This window comes from Fulvia fulva, chromosome 7, assembly GCF_020509005.1.
Source record: "Fulvia fulva chromosome 7, complete sequence".
In the NCBI taxonomy this organism is placed as follows: Eukaryota; Fungi; Ascomycota; class Dothideomycetes; order Mycosphaerellales; family Mycosphaerellaceae; genus Fulvia; species Fulvia fulva.
In genome coordinates, this window is record NC_063018.1 from 1,025,675 (window position 1) to 1,046,637 (window position 20,963).

Below are 20,963 nucleotides of genomic sequence, written 5' to 3' on the forward strand. Positions count from 1 at the left end.
GACTGTCGTTGTTGTTTGCAAGGAAAAGCGAGTGTAAGTAGTTGGAAGTCCTGCGGAGTGATGCTGATGAGAACGCACTGGAGACGAGGAGGGAGAAGTTCTTATACGGAGTCTTACAATGGGTGTCGCCACTATAGGAGTGGAGTCCGCAGTAGGGAGACCATAGATTGCGACTCCTTCTCAACCAGCGGCAGACAGAGACAAGGTGCTCCAACTGTGATCGACCCCCATCACTGTCATTATTTTGCAGACGCAAGTCAATAAAGCAGACTTGATTGACGGCTGGGCTCAGACACGTGTAGATGAGATCCGATGCATGTTGCAGCGGCGTCGCCTGTTATCGCAGCTGTGGGTGTATGAACTTTGCAATGTGGTTGTATCAACGCTGCCGCTGGGCAAGTGTTGTCGTGGTTCAGGTGATTGGGATCTGCAAACAGTATTGATGTTGTCGATGTTGTGGAGTCGCTGCCGCTTGACATGAAATGTAATGCTCTGAACTATCCCCTGGCGCGACATGAGAAGTTTGGTATCCGGTAGACGGTCGTTGGCATCCGGGTTAATCAACCGGCAGGGTGCAGCGCTCGGCAGCGTAGGGAGTCGAGAGCGTCAGTAGCATCGTCAAGTCTGTCCAGTGTGACCGCACACGTCGGCCTCTTGCAAGGAGTCGGTCCCCCGGCAATACATTGAAGGCGTTGTTCTTGTTGTCCTCCCCCAGGAAGCGACAAGACGCGACAGGCGGCGTGACGATGTGATCGCCGGCGTTCTCAGCTCGTACTCATACGACAGGACCAACCAGTGGGCGCTTGTCGCGTAAGAGCAGGCCAAATGTTCCGGTAGGCGTCGTGGTTTGAAGTGCAAGATGTGGTTGCGAAGAGAAAGGAGTGCGGACACCGACTCTACCCCGGCCAATGAACGTACTTGCCGAGGCCGAAAAGATCCACTCACAAAGTCTCATTCGCAACATCATCTGCAGGAGCAGCAGCAGAACAACATTTTGTGGTACAGCGACCTGGAATTGTAATTATCCGAGAAGGTGCATCTACCGGCTAAGCGAGATCGTGGCTCCCAAACAAGAGTTTGCACATGTCAATCGTTTTCCAGCATTCGGCCTAGATCAGAGAAAGAGACCACAATGGCAGACCACACGATACATGCCATCATCGACTACGAGGATGCCTATGTCCAGCCGTTACTACTATCTGCTATTCGGGCAAGACTACCAGCAGAGCTGCTGATTCTCATCAAGGATCTCTCACAGCTGCCATCCCCGGCTGACAGACTCTTGCAATGGCGGCAATACGAAAGCATAGACTTCGACCACCTCATTGAGAACTCTACAACAAGTCTGGCGAATAGCTATGTGATCAGGAAGGCTCTTATCAGGAAGCACTACTTGTCAACGACAATTTCGCATTGGCTGACTAAGCATGCCAACAGCTTGCTGAAAGATCACGTCAAGCCCAGTGTCGAGTTCGAAGTGGATTATGCGGAGTTTCTGGATGATGCCTTAGTCGAGGCCTTCGAGTTGAAGGAGAGTTGGACTAGGAATGAAGCTCTCGACGAAGACTCCGACCAGAGGGAATGGTGGATACTGAAACCTGGCATGAGTGACCGCGGTCAAGGGATCAGACTCTTCAGTTCTGAGGAAGAACTCCAAACCATCTTCGAGGAATGGGATCCACCATCCGACGATGAAGACGACGATGCTACCTCTCAGCAAGACATGAACCCCTCCACGACTGACAAAGACGAAGGCAACGGCGTAATAACCTCCCAACTCCGCCACTTCGTCGCACAACCCTACATCTCCAACCCTCTCCTCTTACCACAACCCCACCCCTCAGCAGGTCGAAAGTTCCACATCCGCACCTACGTCCTCGCCGTAGGCGCGCTGCAAGTCTACGTAAGCAAACCAATGCTCGCCCTCTTCGCCGGACAACCCTACACCCTTCCATCCTCAGTCTCAGCACCAAACGACGACCTCTCAGCACATTTGACAAATACATGTCTCCAAACCGGCGAGCGCGAAGGCAGTGTCCACGCCTTCTGGTCCCTTCCCTCTCATATCGAAGGCATCGACAGCAAAGACTGGCGAGAAGACGTCTTCCAACAAATCTGCTCCATCACCGGCGAAGTCTTCGAAGCTGCTGCGAGGAGTATGGGGATCCATTTCCAGCCTTTGCCAAATGCGTTTGAGATTTTTGGGCTGGATTTCATGGTTGATGCGAAAGGGACAACGTGGATGCTTGAAGTGAATGCGTTTCCGGACTTTGCGCAGACGGGTGGGGAGTTGAAGGATTTGGTGCTGGATCTGATGGGGGATGTGGTGGAGGTGGGCGTGAAGCCGTTTTTTGGGGTGGAGGGGGATGTTTCTACGACGAAGATGGAGAGGGTTTTGGATATTGACCTTGGGAGGCGATGAGAGGTACTTCAACATTCTCGTTGGTCACTACTAGGTTGACCTACTTGTCATTAGGGGTGCACTCCTAGGCACCAAGGACAAAACTCTCCCTCCCAAAGCCGAACCACTTATGCAACCTCTTTCGCATCGCCCGCAACGTGATGGGGTCAATCTTAGGCGTTGGATGCGGCTTATGGAAAACGATTCTACCGCTTTCCGGTAGCTCAAACACGACAGCGGATCCGGCACTGTCACGAGCAGTGAAGCCACGGTCACGCATGGCGTGCACGAAAGCATCCCACTCGCAGCCCTGAGTAGCGTCCTCGACATCCGTAGCGAACATCTTGTTGAAAACCTCGACGGCTCGCTTCGAGGTTCGTACGACGGCAGTCGGCCGGTCGTCCGGCAGAGACATGGACTCCAACTCTGAGGTTGGTGGGTCAATTTCGCTTGCATCGGTCTGCTTTTCTGGCCGTGTCTTTGTCTTGACACTGGTCTGCACGAGCTCGAGCTTGGCACGTTCGGTCGCCAAAGGTAGTTGAACAGTATTGACGTGTTTTGGAATCGTGAGCCTTGATTCGATTTCGTCAAGTACTGTTTGCCTTTGTGCATTGACTTGCGCAATATGCGATGGATCAAGGTCGGCACGTATGAAATGTGCTACATCAGGCTCCTCGAAATGTTTACTCGGTCCTCGTATAGCCGACCAGTATGTTGCGAGATTGACAGAGACCTCGTCATACTGCTTCAGCCAAGCTGTGTCTCGACGACCCTGGGGTGGGGCTGTCTCGTAGAAACGCTTGAGAAGCAGTGGGCGTGCGCTGGTGAGGTGCACGTTTCCAGCCTCCAATAACTTGTTCCGCCAGACACGCCCCTTCTCGGTTTTCAATAGCTTGTCGGTAAACCCGATGTGGTTTTGTGGTCGGCTCAATCGAAGGGTCAGGAGCAGCTGATGGTTGACAGCTATTTCCGAAAACCAGTCAATTACTGTTTGATCGACCCTTGTTCGTTCTTCCTGCGATGCAGTGGCAAGATGATGCTCCAGGTATGCAAATAACCTGGCATGGTCAATACAGCCTCTCCCGTCGGGTGGCGCGCACAGATTTATCAGATACCAGTACAGTGGGTCCGTGAAAAACCTGTTGGGCAACGGTTCAGGATTAACACGAGTCACTTCTAGCTTCCGAGGTCCTATTTCCTCCCAGCGATAGTATTTCGAGAATCCTGGACGCTGCTCAATCTGATTCCGACACATATCACAGCGGATGTTCATGAAGTTGACAAGCACGACTTCGAGAGCAGAGAGGGCATGGTCATACTTAGGGGGTAGCGGCGACCCTGGATCGATTTGGTCTTTGAAGCGGTGCTGGAGATCTCTCACAAGCTCAGCTTCTTCCCGCACGCAGAACCACCAGTATAGCGACTTCAGCTCCATCGTGAGAGTAGAGTCTACGATCTGCCATGCCGTTGTGCGTGGGACTGATTTGTAAGCCTCGCCCTGAAAGAGTAGGCGAATGTATCGGCGGGCGTAGACAGGATCTACCTGCATCAAGGCGAGATGATCAGACGCATGGTCAAGACGCGACTGCACCGTGGCGATGAAAGCATCGATGTTCATTGCTGGAGGGGACGAGAACGGCTGATTGCTGTAGGGTGACCACTGTGCAACATCGCCTGTAGCTCGAAATCCGTCTCTGCACATCTCGGTCCAGCGCGTGCAAGAAGGAGTGTCCAAATTGGCACCTTCAAGGGTCAGCTCCACGACAGTGACCAGGAATTCCATTAGCCCAGCCTGCGCCTCGAGGAGGATTCCGCAATTCCGGCATAGTGTGTCGCCTTCAGGCTGAACTCTGGTCAAAAAGAATGACCAGGCGCAACAGAAGACTCAAGAATGGTGGGAAAGACAACTAGACGCAAGTAGATGGCGTGCCCACATCTACTCGTTCCAGATCAATATCCCTCTGCAGATCGTGGAGTCTACTTCTTCTCGGGAAGCGCCTCTGTTCCACCAGTGGCGGTCGTTCGTCTACCGGCGTTGTGGCATGGGCTCAAGGTTGTAGTCTGCCCTGACTACGACCGGGCATCCCTTCAGCTCCCCTCGCACGCTTCGCCATCTTCGCCTCAATCTTGACCTTATTCTCCTCATAGAATTTGTCTGCTTCTTCCTTCTGCTCTTGCGTAAGCGGAGGCGGCAACATGCTCCTGTCCGGGTGGTACATATGCTCTTCTGTCACACTCATGCCATCGGCACCACGCATGATATCCTCAACTCTTTGATCGAATGGGTGTCGGTCACACATTGCCTTGACCAGTCTTGGAGGTAGGGCGACGGCATCGACGGTCGCTACTGGTGGTTGTCTGTTCTGCCATGGTGTCGATGTCCGATGGGCTGGTCACTGTGATTGAGATGTGTCTGCTTGTTAGTCGATACGACCACTGCACTGCGAGGTTGTGATCCTTGGCTGGAGCACGATCGCGATGGATTGGCAGAGCGATGTCATCCTCTGTCGCAGGAGACTATATCCTATGACAGGCCAGGCCTCAGGCGGTGATCTGTGGCTCTCTAAGGAGTCGCAGTACATTGAAGGTAGGTGAATGCCAGTGAAAGATAGCCGTGGACGTCGAGGTGAAAGAGGCTAGATCTGGGTTGTGCCAGGCAAGTCTCGGCGGCGAAAGTCGAGGGGCACATGTACAAGACTACAACATGCAGGTCTAAAGGTCAACTTCCAAAAACACACCCCATGCATCTTTGACATGGCCGACACAAAGCAGACATCTTGCTCGGTCTAGATGGCGGACACTCTGCCTCAAGCGCTGCAGAAGCTGACACTCGCGTCTCAAAGCGTCGACGATGATATAGACGACCTGCTGGACCAGGTCAAACCACGCAAACGCCTTCGCAAGTCGCCCGATGATGTCAAGAAGAAGTTGGGGGCAGACTTTCTGACGCCTTCGACATCCTTCAGTCCAGAATGGCTGGACCGGCTGCAGCAGAGATGGGACGCTCCTACCAATTACAACGAGCTGTTCGCCCTTGGACCAACACAGACCAGGACCATTATTCGATTTACCAGAGAGGGGCTTGAGGGCCGAGCGACGGGCTACAAAGAAGTCACTGTGCCCGCGAACAGTGCTACAGCGAAGAACTCGACTTCACTACGCAGAAAACCAGCGAGTCGAGCGGAGTTCGTGAGAGGCGCAGCAGGTTTCTACCCTTTTGCGCCTGGCGGTCTCGATGCGGTCGAAGCTACAGCCGCGTATGAAGACGAACTCTTCCAGCAAAACGAGGCGAATGGTGTTCGAAAGTCTAGCAAGCTGAGCAAGGTCATAAACTTTGCTGCTGGAGGCGGTCTCCTGGAAGTGCCTCCAGGCTTCAAGCGTGGACTTCGAGTACCTGACAAGCCGAAGCAGGATGACGAGAGTGCAAAGGAAGTGGAGGAAGTCCTCGATGAGGAGACCGATGACCAGCACCCACAATCAAATGGTGTGCCACTGCCCAAGGAGGACGGTGAAGCTGACGACAGCGAGGAAGGTGAAGGCGAGGAAGACATTGACGACCTACTTCCGCTCGAGTTCCCGGCCCTTGCCGCACACGGACCTCTGGCGATGGCACGCAACAAGCATGGTGGCAGAGAATGGGCACATATGGTTGACGTCAATCGCGACGTCACGAACTTTAGGGAACTCGTGCCAGAGATGGCTCGAGACTGGCCATTCGAGCTCGACACATTTCAGAAAGAAGCAGTGTATCACCTCGAGAATGGCGATTCGGTGTTCGTTGCAGCTCACACATCTGCCGGCAAGACTGTCGTTGCTGAGTATGCCATTGCTCTGGCAGCCAAGCACATGACGAAAGCCATCTACACATCACCTATCAAAGCACTCAGCAATCAGAAGTTCAGAGACTTCCGGACCGAGTTCGACGATGTGGGTATCCTGACCGGAGACGTGCAGATAAGACCCGAAGCGAGCTGTCTCATCATGACGACCGAGATTCTTCGCAGCATGCTCTATCGAGGAGCCGATCTGATTCGGGATGTGGAGTTTGTCATATTTGATGAGGTGCACTATGTCAACGACTCTGAGCGTGGAGTCGTTTGGGAAGAGGTCATCATCATGTTACCAGAGCACGTCACGCTGATCTGCTTGTCGGCGACAGTGCCGAACACATACGAGTTCGCTTCTTGGGTCGGACGGACGAAGAAGAAGGACATCTATGTCATCTCTACACCCAAGCGCCCTGTGCCGCTTGAACATTACCTCTGGGCCGACAAGAAGATGTTCAAGATCGTGGACGCCAGCAAGCATTTTATCGAGAAAGGCTGGAAGGATGCTAATGATGCTCTCACTGGCCGCGACAAAGTCATCGAAGCTGAGAAGAAAGCCAAGGAGAAAGAAGAAGCCGCTGTCGCAGCCGGTCGTGGTGGTCGCGGTGGTCGTGGTCAGCAAAATGGTCGAGGGGGTCAGCAGCGCGGAGGCGGCAATCAGCGAGGCGGCCCACAGCAACGAGGCAGAGGTCAGCCCGCGACTCGAGGGCAAGGGAACATCGCTCGGACAGGTCGTGGTGGAGGCCGAACCACAGCTGCTCAAGACCGTAACATCTGGGTGCATCTGGTCCAGCATCTGCGTAAAGAAGACATGCTTCCATGCACTATCTTCGTCTTCTCAAAGAAGCGCTGTGAAGAAAACGCCGACGCTTTGTCAAACCTTGACTTCAACACTGCTGCCGAGAAGAGCGCTGTACACATGATTTTGGAGAAGTCTTTGACGCGACTGAAGCCGGATGACAGGACGCTACCACAAATTCGCCGCATCCGTGAGCTACTCAGTAGAGGCATTGCCGTCCATCATGGCGGTCTCCTGCCGATCGTGAAAGAGTGCGTCGAGATTCTCTTTGCAAAGACACTGGTGAAGGTACTTTTCGCCACGGAGACGTTCGCCATGGGTCTCAATCTGCCGACCAGGACTGTCATTTTCTCTGGCTTCCGCAAGTACGACAACAAGCAGTTCCGAGACCTGCTGCCAGGCGAGTATACTCAGATGGCCGGTCGAGCTGGTCGCAGAGGTCTGGATTCGGTCGGCTACGTTATCATCGTGTCGCCCGGAGCAGATGAAGCGCCGCCAGCGGGCCGTCTGAGGCAGATGATGCTTGGACAGCCGACCAAGCTCCGGTCGCAGTTCCGTCTGACATATAACATGATTCTGAATCTGCTTCGTGTAGAGGCGCTGAAGATCGAGGAGATGATCAAGCGATCTTTCTCCGAGAATGCCACACAAGCACTACTACCAGAGCATGAGAAGCAGATTAAGGTCTCCGAAGCTGATCTAGACAAGGTCGTGCGACAGCAGTGCGACATCTGCGATCAAGACATTGATGCGTGTCACGAAGCCAGCGTTGAGTATCAGCGGCTCACGGCCAGCCTCCATCTGTCTATGCTTGCTACTCCAGTCGGTCGTCGCCTGATTCAGGCCAAGCGCTTGGTCGTTTTTCGTGGCAAGAACGATGTTCGAACGGCTGGCATCATCCTCCGAGACGGTGTGACAAAAGGATCGCCACCAACGGTCCAGCTCCTCGAAGTGATCTCTCGTAATCCACGCAAACGCCAGGACCCAGACTTCTTACCATACCTGCCTCGGTTCAGAAGACGTTTCGTACCACTTCCGCAGACGGAGAACGACATGCAATTACGCACCACCACCGTGCCATTGGACGATGTGGAAGCGCTGACAGGGTCACACATTCAGATGGACCTTGCAGCTGTGCTCCAGAAGGACAAAGATGCCCTCGCCGATGTCAAGAAAGAGCTCCTAGAAACATGCTCATCATGGACCTCGTCAAGCTGGAACGAGCTTGACTACTACAAGTGGCTCAAGGAGATGGACATCAGAACACTTCTCGATACCCGCAGCAAAGCGGCGAGAGAAGCTCAGGAGCGCGCTTGCATTCACTGCGACAACTTTCCCAAGCACTTCGCCATGGCCCACGATCAATGGGTCATCAAGGACAAAATCGACTCCATCCGTCAACTCATGTCCGATCAAAACCTCCAACTCCTCCCCGACTACCAGCAACGCATCAGCGTCCTTAAAGACCTCGGCTTCATCGATGATCAATCCCGTGTCGAGCTAAAGGGCAAGGTCGCCTGTGAGATCCACTCCGCAGACGAGCTCGTCTTGACCGAACTCGTCCTCGAGAACGTCCTAGCAGACTACGAACCCGAAGAAATCGTCGCACTCCTCTCCTCCTTCGTCTTCCAGGAAAAGACAGAAATGACACCGACCATGACCACCGCCCTCGAGAAAGGCCAAGAGACGATCGTCAAGATTGCTGAGAAAGTCAACCACTACCAAATCTTACATCAAGTCATCCTCTCGTCTGACGACTCCAATGATTTCGTGTCCCGGCCGCGGTTTGGACTGGTGGAAGTGGTGTATGAATGGGCGAGAGGTATGCCGTTTAGTCGGATCACGGACTTGACGGATGTGCTGGAGGGCACGATTGTGAGGGTCATCACGAGGTTGGATGAGACGTGTAGGGAGGTCAAGAATGCGGCGAGGATTATTGGAGATCCGACGCTGTTCACGAAGATGCAGACGTGTCAGGAGCTGATTAAGAGGGATATTTGTGCTACTGCTAGTTTGTATATGTAGGTAGTCATGAGGGCTCCAAATCGTGGGCGAATACATCGACAGTCGACAGGACGACCTTACGCCGGATGGCTCGAGCTTAGGACGTGTTGGTCGCATATCTGTCGTCAACGCGCAGACTTGTCTCATAGAGCATCTTGGTTCGAGGTACAGCTGTATCGTGAGCGTGCTGTAACCATAGTTGATGAGCTATGCGACGCGGTTCAGGATTGTCTGGCGCAGCAAGCCTTCTGCTCGAGGGCCGCCCGTGTTCGGACTGGGCCGACCATAACGGGTGACATGCGTGAACGCCTGCATGAGCTACCCGGCCGTGCCTGCATGTTCCCTGAAGATAGCTTGAAGCTGCAATTGCACCTGGACACCATCATCAAAATTCCGGTGGCGGCGAGCAACAACAATACAGAAGTTGCATCACCAACGGCCAGCCTTCTCAGTGACTCTCCCTGCCCACGACCTATATTTTGCACACAAGGCTGTCCATTACATGGAGCGGCGCAGTTCGGGTGCTAGTCATGTATGGCAAATTTAGAATGAGCCCCTTCGGCCTCTGATGCCGTGCAAGAGGGCGAGTCGTTGCAAGGCTGGCAGACTTGGAATACCATTAGCACATGGCGCTCTCGTGGCGGGGTCACATTGTGCATGGCGTTGAGCCTCAACGCCTCAGGCTGGATGATCCTCAAATAACGGACAAAGTCGCGCCACCGTCAAACTCTCTGGAGTCAATATCCTGGCCATTCACCCGTCGAAAGTCATCACTGGCTCCACTGGACTGGACTGGCTATCGAACACCACTAGGACGTCAGTCACCTGCACAAGTATAACACAAAGCCAATGTCGAAGCAATCCAGTCTTGCGGTCTGGCTACTCATAGGCTTAACCCTACCAGACACTGCACTAGCGGGCCTCTGTATCCATCCCACGAGATGTACACACCGAGAGACGACACAGTTCCAATTCGTCCAGCTACCTGATATGTATCAGATCGACTCTTGGACTAGCCTGGACATGCCTATTTACCCTTTACGTCTGCACGTATCAAGTTCTCCACCTCAACGTCTCATCGCGTCGGAAGAAGTCGCAGATACCTTGCCGCCAAATGCTTCTCACTTTCGCATGGTCGCTGGTGGTGATCATAGCTCCAGATTTTATCCTAGTGGACGGCATACCGCATACGAGGTCTTTGGGATGCACGAACATGGCTGAAAGAGTTTCGGCGCGGTGATAACAGCATAGAGATGGCTGAATCGCAGCAAAACCTGGTACCACCAGGATTACCGGGCTCGCATGGCCATGATTGGCAACAGAGGAGTTTGTCTCCGGGATCATCCAACTATCAAGGCCGTGCCCAAAGTCCAAATTCGGACAACCGCGATAGACACCAAGGATCAAAGCACGTGGCCATGGTTGAGGAGCCTTGGACGCTGACACATATGCTCTACGCCAACATGGGCGGTTTCGTGGTCAAAGACATGTCAGAAGAGCGAGACACTCGGTACTTGACCGTCACTGGAAAGCTGGTTCCCTTGGCCATTCAACGCCAGCTCATTGCGTCGGAGCCACCTGCAAGTAAAGCTGAAATAAAGGACAAATCAAAGGACAACAACCACACGAAGCTGCTCGCAGTCATGCAGATTGCGTATTTCGATGTCGAGTTCTTCATGCGCTTCGCATTACATCTGCCTATCACTCAGCTCGAGCTTGCCGTAGCGAGCGTTGCTGGTTATGCAGTCAGCCATTACCTACTTCTGTTTATGGCCAAAGCCGAAGGCAGTTGAGACTCCCACGCTCATCGCAACCTGGAACTACAACGTCCGGAGCATGGAGAATCAGCTGATCATTAGCAAAAGAAACGAGTGACCTCGCACTACGAGCCGATATCGATGCAGCGCCGATAAGTCACTCCGCTCAGGACGAAAGCTTCCGTCATCCGGCATCACAGAAGATCGCATCGCCAGGAAACTTCTGGAAGTCCGGAACTGAGGAAGAGAAGACGCTGTGGGCTCGTCCTATTCATCTTGGCCAGTGCTCCTATCGGAGTCATGCATCTGCTGGCTTGGGACTGGTACTTTCCAACGACTATCGATCTCTGGGTCTGGCGTATAGCGAGCATCACAGCGACAGGCGCCGGACCAATCCTCCTGCCGTTTTACCTTACCCTGCGACGATCTGGAGGTCATAGTGCGGCGACTTCGTGCTTCTGGTGTACAGCGATGCTGTATTTCTTGGCTAGGTTCGCGCTGACAGCGGAAATGGTTCGACGTCTGTTGTATATGCAGCCAGGAGCATCTCGCAACGAACTGGGTCATGGAATGTACCGCATATCGGCTGAGCGCTATCTTGTTCGCAGTTATTTCACCTTGCTGGTCCTTACTAATTGTACATAATTCATGTGTTGTATAAACAATAGACATAGATGTCAGAGCAGCCCCATCGTCCATCTATCCACGTCCCTTACACTGCGTTATCCCCTTTCTTGTCCGACTCAATAGCCAGGATGTCCAACCGACGCCTTCTTCCCTCCGACACCTCCCTTCTTCGGCTTCGGTTGCGGCGTCTTTACCGGACACGTACTCAGGTTTGGATAGTCGCACCACTTCTTGCCAACGTTATCGTTCCACTGCAGTCCTTTTGGACATGGCTTAACCACAGGCTTCGCATTGCCAACTTCGTCGAGCGGTACACACTGTATGTAGGTTGTACAACTGTCGGGGTTCGGGTAGAGACAATCCTTGGGACCCATACACTTGGTGTCGATGACTTCTTGGGGCTTGCATGGGTTGTATGGTTGAGTTTTGGGGGCCTTCTTGGGAGTCTTCGCAGGAGGATTTGTGGGTTGGGCGAGGGCTGTGCCGACTAGGAGAGTGCTTAGGAGGAGGGTTGTGTAGTGCATCGCTGTGGATGCCTTGAGTGCTTGTAGTCGCTAGGTCGTGTGATCGTTGAGTAGTGCGATTTGGGATCGTGTCGAAGGTCGCGATCTGCTTAAATTATGTCCTGAATCTCTTCCTGAGCTATTTTGGACCTGCGTATGTCCAATTTCGTTTTCCCTTGCAACCTGTAAAAAGCATGCCTTATTGTGGCTCGTGTACAGACCTACCGTGGTCGCCGTGCCGGGTTCATGGTCATAGTACTGCTGTTGGTCTAGGTCATAGAAATTGGAATTGGCCACTACGCATTGAAGCTGTGCCATTCCGTAGAACCTCGACACTTCCCCGATCCCTAGCTAGCCGACCGGTCCCTAGTTGCCTTGTTAAATCCTAATTAAAGTGCATTAAATGTCGACTATCCTGCACGTTGCCGTTGAGCCTCGGGGAGGGCATATCGGCGGGGAGCATACCCCTGCCTCGTAAGGGCCCCTCTCCTACTCGTTGCCGGCTCGAGTACGCGAAAAAGATAGATGCTAGAGGCTTTCGAGGCGCAATGTATATTAAAGTTCGATCAAATTAGGCGGCAGATAATAGGGCTCGGTCGGCTAGCGAGGGATCGGGGAAGTGGTAGGTTCCGTAGGATAGCAAAGATCAAGTATGATGGCAAGATGTTGTTGCAATGCAGTGTAAGTTGTGAGCTGTGAAGTCGGTTAGGTGGCACGTGGGTGCTTTTTCTCCGCATGTACCAAGCTCTCGTGAAATGCCAAGACTTGGTCCATAGTCGAGATTTTGTAGAGCCCAATCGTTGGTAACGACAACGATAGAACCCAAATGCGTAGAACATGCTACAGCACTTGGCATACAGAGCAGAATGTAATCCTGTAGTCGCAAACTTGCAATGGTGTAAGCATGTTACGGAGCAGAAGTTCTGTATTGCCGGCCCAAGTCCAGCTCGCCACATCAGTCCATTTTTGTGGCCTCTTTTCTCACCGCTTTTGCGTAGCTACATATTGTATCTACCGCCTTGCTGACTCATCTGCGTTGCAGTATCGCCCGCTTGGCTTAGTGGTACAGGTAAGCATGCTGTCCTCAACTTTCACCCTAGATCACGACCTAACGCCGCCACAAGCGTGTCACTCGTAATCTCTTCGTAATGACAAGATCACTGGTTCGATTCCAGTAGTGGGCATTAACCTGCTGCATATGGTCTTCCTTTTGCTGTGGCATAGGTGTTGGGAATGTGTATGAATGTTGCAGCCTCGTCCGGATCGGGAACTTCAACTTTTTGTTCTGAGGCTTGGCATGAGCACTACTTATGCACTTGCACAGCTGTGTATCGTGTCAGGAGACTGCTCTTTTGCTTTGGGATGCATGGTAGTGTTATCGTTGCTATCGTATGAAGTCTGGAGTGAATTCCGGCTTTTTGCTCTGGATGGACAAAGTTTGGCGCAGGACTTCATAGATTCACACGGATAGAGATAGGCAGATACACACGGTCGGTGGAAAGTCTAATGGGCGTTATCTAGTCATTGCGACTTGTTAAGTGTAAGATCGCTCCCAGGTAGGGAAGCCGGGGAATCACGATACCAACGATGAGCATTAGCAGCTGAGCTCAACACAGACCAGCAAAAGCCAGCAACGATGTATATTTGGACAGAGAGTGTGCAGACAACCTGAATCGGCGGAGGACCTTGATCATTCCAAACACAATGCTGGAATATGGACTTTTCACATCAAGACTTGTTCTGCGCCTCGCCGCAACAGCAATAGTGTATCATATCACATATGTACCACCTCATCAACCCTTATGATCATACAAAAACATTAGTCCTCATCCTCAGCATCGTTAACCTCCTTAAGATCATCCTCTTTCGGCACAGCACCGCCGACATTCTTCTTTGCAGCCGCAGCTGGGCCACCCGACTTCGCGGTATCATCGGCATCTTCGTCGCCGTCGTCGTCGCCTGCGGCCTCTTCCTCACCGTCGAGCTCTTGGTCGTCTGCATCGTCATCGTCGTCGCCCTCTTCGTCGTCGTCGTCGGCAGGGGCTGGCTCTTTGGTTCTCCTGGCCTTCTTTGGCGCTGGAGGTCGTGAGTATGGGTCCTGACATTGCGATCAGGGCGACTTACGTGGAGCCTCTGGAGCTTCCTCGTCATCGTCATCGTCGTCGCCTTCTTCATCGTACTCTTCTTCGTCTGACTGGTATCTGAAGGATAGAGGTTAGACCTGCCATTGGAATCGTTTCAATCGCTCTATTGATCGATCGAAACGACGCAATATGAGCACCAGTATCGATCGGATCGATCAATACCGTCCATACAGCATCTCGCGACCGACATGCGACCAAAGCCATGCCAATGCGACAACACAATGGCATGCCTCCTGAGTGACGTCAACTTACTCTTCCTCCTCAGCGCTATCGTCCTCAGGCAGCTCCTGGAGCTCCTCCACCTCGTCCTCCGCCTTTCTCTTGCCGCGTGTAGTCATGGTTGCCCGAATAAGAGTGTGCAATGGTTGAAGTGAAAAAGTGAAAGGGGAGGAAAGCAAAGCAGGAGCTGACCAGGAAACTCGAGGGGAGCTCGCGAAGAAGGCGGCTGGGACGCGGCTGGTCCTTGGGCGGTCAGGAAGGCGTCATTGGCGGAGAAGGTTCAGTAGAAGCCTTCCGCACAGTCCCACCTGGCGCACAGCTTAACCAAAGCCAACTGTTGTCCAGGTGACACCAGTCAAGTTTTGATGCGGATTATCTAACCTTAGTGAGAGTGTGGTGTCAGGTGGGATCGTGCAGCACATGGGGAAGACTTGTAAGCGAGTTGGCGACCTAATCCCTCACTTCTGCTTGGGGATCACGTGCTTGCTCTCACCATTGGATGTGTTCGAGCACGTGTTGTGGTATAATGTCCTTGGCGATATCGCTGCACTTCTCAGGAGCTTCTTGAGTGATGGCATCGATATGGAGTGGCATGAACCGTCCATGTCAGAGGTGGCGTTTCCTGCTTGGGAAATCCGACCCATGGCGGCCTCTGAGGAAACAGCAACTCTGACTCTATCAGCAGAAGAAGTCACCGTCTTTGGCGTGCGCTGACGGTAACAAAATGAGCAAGACTTCCTACCTCCCAGCCTGCCATGGCTGTCGTATTCGCGACGATGAAGGTGTGCTCTCATCTTCCTTTGTTGTTCGGAGCAAGTCGAGATTCGTGTGTAACGTCGCTTCAAGTTCGCCGACACCAGATGACAAATCGGCCGAACGTGTCGCTGCTCAGCCGGCGACAGCACATATCACCGAGAGCATACGGGCACAAACATAGCATATATATGTCGACGGCTCCGTTCCGAGTAGCCAAGACGGGCATCGACCGTCCTATTGGATCCGAAATAAAGAAGCAATGAACATGTTCCATGCAGGCTGATGCTCACTGTTGGAGACATGTCAGACACGAACAGCACAAAAGCAACATAAGAAGGCGTGAGTAGCGATCAATGTTCTGGATGAAGAGCTATTCGATATGCATATACTTGTCATCGGCGCAACTGGTCAGTAAGACACTTTGTTAATATATGTCAGGCGCTCATGCTGACACGCTTCCAGGCCCTTCAGGCATCGCCTTTGTCGAAGCAGCATTGAAGAGCAACCATAAACTGACACTATACGTTCGAACCCCTGCGAAAGTTCCAATCGAGATCCAGCAGCATGGCGACCTCGATATCATACAAGGCACTTTCGATGACGATGTCGCACTGGGCAGTGCGTTGAACAGCGGCGCCACCGTATATTGGTGTCGTTCGCAGGGCCGGTGGCCAGTGGTAGTCAGAACCAGCCCGTCACTCGCTTCTACGAGGACAAGCTCTTCCCAGCTGTTCGCAAAACTTCTGGATCAGGGATCCGACGTTTGTTGATTTGCGGCACGCCCTCTGTTCAGGTTCCGGAGGACCAATTCTCGTTGAAATGGTATCTCATGGTTTGGCTTCTCAAGACATTGGTTGGTGATGCGTACAAAGAGATCACGGGTATGGGTAGGGCTGTGTTCGCCCTGCCGCTTGATGAGGTTGAATGGACAATGTTTAGGTAGGTCTATGATGCAGGTTAGTGGGCTTGACTGACTGGGGACAGAGTGCCGTGGTTGACCAATGGCGAGGCTAAGCCTGTTTGTGCGGGCATGATCCAGAGCGAGGCGGGTCTCCTGCTCAGTAGGAAGAGTATCGCAGTAGGGCTTTTGCAGGAGCTGGAAGAAAGGAAATGGGTTGGTAAAGCCCCAGCGTTGTGCAATCCAGGTTGGATCTGAGGTAACATCCATCACGAAGACTCTACTCAATGTATGCTTTATGTATCTGTGTCGACTCTCAGTCAAGTCTCACTTCAAGCCTCCAGATATCAATATGCTCTGTCCGGTCATGTAGCCAGTCTTGCATAGCATAGTGACGACGTTTGCACATTCCTGCGTCGTACCTGCTCGACCAACAGGAATGTTCTTGACATCACCAGGCGTGCCCTTCAAGAACTCCTCGTCTGGAATCATCCCAGTCCCGGTGATCATAGCGGGCGCCACATCGTTACAGGTGATGCCGTTTTTCGCAAGCTTGATGGCGAGATTCTTCGAAAGTCCTTGGACACCCGCTTTCGAAGCTGAGTAGTGGCATCCGTTGATGGAGGTCCCACCAGCTGCTATCGACGAGATATAGACAATTCTGCCCCAATTCTTCTCCTTCATGTGGGCTACGGCAAGCTTGGTCAGAATGAAGCTTGCACGAAGGTTCACGTTGATGGTGTAGTCCCATTCCTCGATGTCGATGTCCAAATTGTCCGACGTCCGTTTACCGTAGCCAGCATTTGCGACTAGGATGTCAGGACTTGATGTCCTCATAAAGCTTGTTCAAGTCGCTGTCTGATGCCATATCAGCTCTGTGCACTGTGATCTTCCTGCCATTGGCATTCGACCGGAGCTCATCTGCTAACTGGTCGACAGGAGCTTTGTTGGCTGAGTACGTCAAGGCTAACGATGTGCCTTGCGCGAAAAGGTCTCGAGCACATGCGGCACCAATGCTGTTTCCGTTTAGCATTGCCCTGATATGGCAGCCAAGGGACAGCCTACCTACCCCCCAGAGGCACCGGTAATGAGAGCCTGCCGGCCACTGATGTCGTTATGGACAGGCATGACTGGAAAGGGCGTATTCGACGGGAGGTAAGTCAACCTTAGGACATGAAACGTGGGAGATGTTAGTGAACCTACAATGCGGGAGGGAGCACGGACAAGCTTGGCAAAGGTGGAGTACAAACATATACAGATGAGCAAACCTTCGTAATTACTTAGATTACGTTACGATTCCGTAGCGTAACGTAAAGTACGATGCCAAGCTTTACGTTATAATTACGATTACGTAGAAATTCTACTACGATTACCTTATTACGTTACTTAGAGATTCTATTACTTAAGTAATTACCTAGGTAATAAAAATAGTAATATTTAGTAGATTCTAGCTCTACTAGTAGTTTCTATAGATATATTAGGATATATATAACGTGCTTTACTACCGAGCGGGCTATACTACCGAGCGGGCTACTTTTACTAAGAACTATACTACTTCTACTTTAATTACGACGGTATCTTAACACGACGACATCCTATAGAATCGTTACTAGGAGGACAATTCCTCTTTAGATTCTTCGCTATCTAGCGAGTCTACTTAATAGGTACGTACGTTATGCCCTAACTCGCTATATCGCTTATAGCGTCGTAGCCTTAGTACTAGCCGGACACTATCTAGCGACTCTCTACTTACTTCCTACCTCCTAGTATCCTCTAGAGGTATCAATTACGACGCCTTATTGAAGGTTAGAGACTATCTAGACTAAATGTACTTGCGCTTTTATACTTTCCGCTATATAAGGGCCTCGTTAGACTTACGTAGCTTACTAATCTCGCTTCGTATAAGAGCTATCTAATACGCTATCTCTCTACTCCCTCTCTATTACCCTGTTGAACGACCTTTATCTTTCTACTACGCCTTTCTAAACCCGTAACGACGCTCTAAGACGTAATAACACCTATTATAAATCCTATCTCGTTAAAGTTATAGGTATCCTAGTTAAGGATACTATACTTCTCCTTTATATTACGTATAAGTAAGAACTACTTCTCGATAACGTCTAGATCTTCTATTAGGGCTCGCTAACGATCGTATCTACGTATTATACGAACCTTTAGCTCACGATACCGCCTAATAAACCTGTCTATCTAATTAAGACTAGCGGGCTTAAGACCCTTCTCTTATAGTAATAAATCGGCTATTGCTTGTATACTAGCCTTTAATAGCGAGAAACCTCTAAGATCTAGCTCGAGTATATACTCAAGTATCACCCTCTCTTCTAGCTCTATAAGCTTCTTCGAATTAGGCTCGTAGTCACCCCGAGGAGGTCGTCTATTCAATCGATACCCTAGTATAGTTCGAGACGCGTCGTATACCTTTATAGCAAGTCGATTCGTAATTATCGCGTCGCGTTTCGTGGCCTAGACAGCTAAGGTCAGTTTGGCCTCGTTAAAAGACAATATACGCTATAATAGTAGTTCTATAGCTATATCTATAGAAGTGGTATAGTTCTTAGTAAAAGTGGCCCGCTCGGTAGTATAGCCCGCTCGGTAGTAAAGTAAGTTAAGTATTATCTACTATAAAGAGCAAACTATTACTAGTATATAGTATTATAGTCTATAGTTAAGATATATTACGAATATAGGTTAGTAGGTATGTCGTACGGTACTAAGACTAACTTAGTATATACTAAGTTAGTCGAGATAATAGTACGGTAATACTACCGAGATACTATACGAATAGTAGGAGCGACTTAGAGGACCTAAAGTCGCTTAGCTAGTTAGTACGAGACTATCGGAGGAACTGTCGTCGTAGGATAAGATATAGGTAAACCCGATAAGGTGTAGTAAAACAGAACTAGGACTAGAGCAAGATCCCTCTATATAGGTATAAGAGACGTAGTCTCTATACCGATAGTAGAGATACCTTTACTACTAAACACTATTCTACTATATACCTCCGTATACTATATTAGTCCTTCCTCCTTCCCTATTACGTATCCTAACTTCCGTATATATATATACTATACCCTTTTAATAGGTTATAAGTCCGGGCTTACTTAATAGGACATCGATATGAAAAGGAAGTACGACGTAGGGTATTATACCCTATACCCGGAATCCGTACGGTAACGTACTAGTAGACTCGGGGAGTCTACTATACGGAACGCTACTAATAGACTCGGGGAGTCTAAGCTTATTCTTACTACCGTAGTTAAGTAAGTAGCTTACTATATATCTAAGGCTACCTTCGCTATAGAAGACTTAACGAGTTACGAGGGCCCCCGGAAGGTCGGCCCTACCCTTACTCGTAAAAACTAGAAGCGCTAGTTTGTTATACTACGAGACTATCTCGAAAGCCGGGAGGTATTCTAGGTTATTAACGACTCGTCGGCTAATCTCCTAGAATACGTTACGCCTAAGATTACTTCGAAGGCGAACGGTATAGCGAGATATACTATCTTAGTATATTTATCTAAGGAGGAACTTAGCGAGAACAATAAATCGGCGCTATCGCTAAACACGACACATTCGAAAGCCCTTATTAAGGCTATTCTAACGATTAATAAAGCAGGCTACTACCCCTAGAATTAAGGGAGTTCTACCTTATTTAAGTTAGATAGCTTAAAGTTCTCTTCACCCTATTTCTTTAGCTCTATAGCTCTAACCGCCGTAGAGGTGCCTAGCTACATTAGGCAACTCCTAGGTAATAGTAGCCTAGGCTACGGTACTACCGGCGCCTACGGCTCTATAGGCGAAGCTCCCCTAAGACAACTAGTAGTAACTTATAGAGGACGTAAAAAGTATAGAGACTAACGATTAGCTCCTATACCGGTCTCTATAGGTTATAATTACTTAGCTACGTATAGTACTAGTACTACCGTATTACCGAGGGCAATAAGAAATAAGGACGACGTCTTAGGCGATTAATAAGGCTACCTGGAATTAATACCTCTATAGCTAGGTATCGGTCGCGGTATCGATACTAGGACCCCGCCTAACGTACGATATAGTTACGATTCGTATTATAGTAGAGGAAGACTAGGCCGAAGTTATAAAGCTATCGAATAAGAAGCTCGCCTAACGAATTAGTTAATTAGGAGTAGTCGTAGTGAACTAATAGTCTAACGGTACTCTATAGATCTATACTAGCTCTACTACTACTAGGAGGCACCTAGAGGTATAGCTATAGTAGGCATCTAAGGTTACGGTATTAGCGAAGGTCTTAACGAAGCAATTTACGATCCTAGTCCACGACATACCTAAAGAGTTCGACCTAACTAACTAAGGTCACCTACGTACTCTCTAAGAGGACAACCCGGTCACTCTTAACTCTCTAATCTAGAAGGCGACTTGGCTCTATAGGAAATGGCTAGAAGGTAAGAAGGCCTCGGCGCTAATCGTATAGCTATAAGACGCGAAAGCGGCGGATCTAGTAATAGAACAAGGCCTAATCTAGTAATATAGCCTTAAGATAGTAGAAAAGCACTCCTTATCCTTCCGTATCCTCTAATACTTCAAATAATAATAGTATAGACACTAAACCTATACGTATATAAATAAGTAGGCCTACTCGAACTATATAGGGGACTATATATCTAGGGACTATATATCGGCTACGAGGCGGTACGCGAACTATCCGGGGTACTACCTATTGTATAGCGCGGAATGCCCGTAGCGGAAACTAGCAAAAAACAAGGTAATTATAAACAGAACCGTCGCCCTAAGATTCTACGGCGACCGTAAGGCTAGTCTATACCGGAACTAGCTAGCGGCGGTCGGGTATAAGCGCCCTAGGGCCGAGAATAATATAAAGGATATATAACCTAGGGCGTACGGGAGGCTACGTACTCTACTAGTTACGGCGAGGGAATCTAACTAGGCCCGGCTCCCCTTTAGTATATAACCAATACGCGTAGACTAGGACGCGCTAGGTAGTAGGACATAGGACATTATAGAGGAAATGAT

The 20,963-nt window shown here is 50.6% G+C and overlaps 9 protein-coding genes across 9 annotated transcripts; 4 read left to right on the forward strand and 5 right to left on the reverse strand.

Moving 5' to 3' along the window:
• Positions 1–1,132: 1,132 nt before the first annotated feature.
• Positions 1,133–2,422, forward strand: CLAFUR5_10107 (putative tubulin--tyrosine ligase; the record flags this gene model as incomplete). Its single annotated transcript, XM_047909255.1, has 1 exon — positions 1,133–2,422. The coding sequence occupies one exon, from the start codon at positions 1,133–1,135 to the stop codon at positions 2,420–2,422; it is 1,290 nt and encodes a 429-aa protein (XP_047764403.1).
• Positions 2,423–2,486: 64 nt separating this feature from the next.
• CLAFUR5_10108 (uncharacterized protein) lies at positions 2,487–4,019 on the reverse strand (the record flags this gene model as incomplete). The annotated part of the gene is made up of 1 exon (XM_047909256.1): positions 2,487–4,019. The coding sequence occupies one exon, from the start codon at positions 4,017–4,019 to the stop codon at positions 2,487–2,489; it is 1,533 nt and encodes a 510-aa protein (XP_047764406.1).
• A 430-nt stretch (positions 4,020–4,449) lies between these two features.
• On the reverse strand, positions 4,450–4,701 carry CLAFUR5_10109 (uncharacterized protein; the record flags this gene model as incomplete). The annotated part of the gene is made up of 1 exon (XM_047909257.1): positions 4,450–4,701. One exon carries the CDS (start codon positions 4,699–4,701, stop codon positions 4,450–4,452), a length of 252 nt encoding a protein of 83 aa, XP_047764407.1.
• Positions 4,702–5,191: 490 nt separating this feature from the next.
• Positions 5,192–9,052, forward strand: CLAFUR5_10110 (Putative ATP-dependent RNA helicase; the record flags this gene model as incomplete). The annotated part of the gene is made up of 1 exon (XM_047909258.1): positions 5,192–9,052. One exon carries the CDS (start codon positions 5,192–5,194, stop codon positions 9,050–9,052), a length of 3,861 nt encoding a protein of 1,286 aa, XP_047763939.1.
• Positions 9,053–10,284: 1,232 nt separating this feature from the next.
• Positions 10,285–10,824, forward strand: CLAFUR5_10111 (uncharacterized protein; the record flags this gene model as incomplete). The annotated part of the gene is made up of 1 exon (XM_047909259.1): positions 10,285–10,824. One exon carries the CDS (start codon positions 10,285–10,287, stop codon positions 10,822–10,824), a length of 540 nt encoding a protein of 179 aa, XP_047763938.1.
• A 707-nt stretch (positions 10,825–11,531) lies between these two features.
• On the reverse strand, positions 11,532–11,939 carry CLAFUR5_10112 (Avr4; the record flags this gene model as incomplete). Its single annotated transcript, XM_047909260.1, has 1 exon — positions 11,532–11,939. One exon carries the CDS (start codon positions 11,937–11,939, stop codon positions 11,532–11,534), a length of 408 nt encoding a protein of 135 aa, XP_047763941.1.
• A 1,798-nt stretch (positions 11,940–13,737) lies between these two features.
• On the reverse strand, positions 13,738–14,400 carry CLAFUR5_10113 (uncharacterized protein; the record flags this gene model as incomplete). Its single annotated transcript, XM_047909261.1, has 3 exons — positions 13,738–13,994; positions 14,043–14,119; positions 14,315–14,400. 3 exons carry the CDS (start codon positions 14,398–14,400, stop codon positions 13,738–13,740), a joined length of 420 nt encoding a protein of 139 aa, XP_047763940.1.
• Positions 14,401–15,416: 1,016 nt separating this feature from the next.
• CLAFUR5_10114 (uncharacterized protein) lies at positions 15,417–16,193 on the forward strand (the record flags this gene model as incomplete). The annotated part of the gene is made up of 4 exons (XM_047909262.1): positions 15,417–15,444; positions 15,500–15,655; positions 15,700–15,976; positions 16,022–16,193. The coding sequence occupies 4 exons, from the start codon at positions 15,417–15,419 to the stop codon at positions 16,191–16,193; spliced, it is 633 nt and encodes a 210-aa protein (XP_047763943.1).
• A 69-nt stretch (positions 16,194–16,262) lies between these two features.
• CLAFUR5_10115 (3-oxoacyl-[acyl-carrier-protein] reductase FabG) lies at positions 16,263–17,063 on the reverse strand (the record flags this gene model as incomplete). The annotated part of the gene is made up of 3 exons (XM_047909263.1): positions 16,263–16,767; positions 16,847–16,951; positions 17,005–17,063. The coding sequence occupies 3 exons, from the start codon at positions 17,061–17,063 to the stop codon at positions 16,263–16,265; spliced, it is 669 nt and encodes a 222-aa protein (XP_047763942.1).
• Between the last annotated feature and the right edge of the window lie 3,900 nt (positions 17,064–20,963).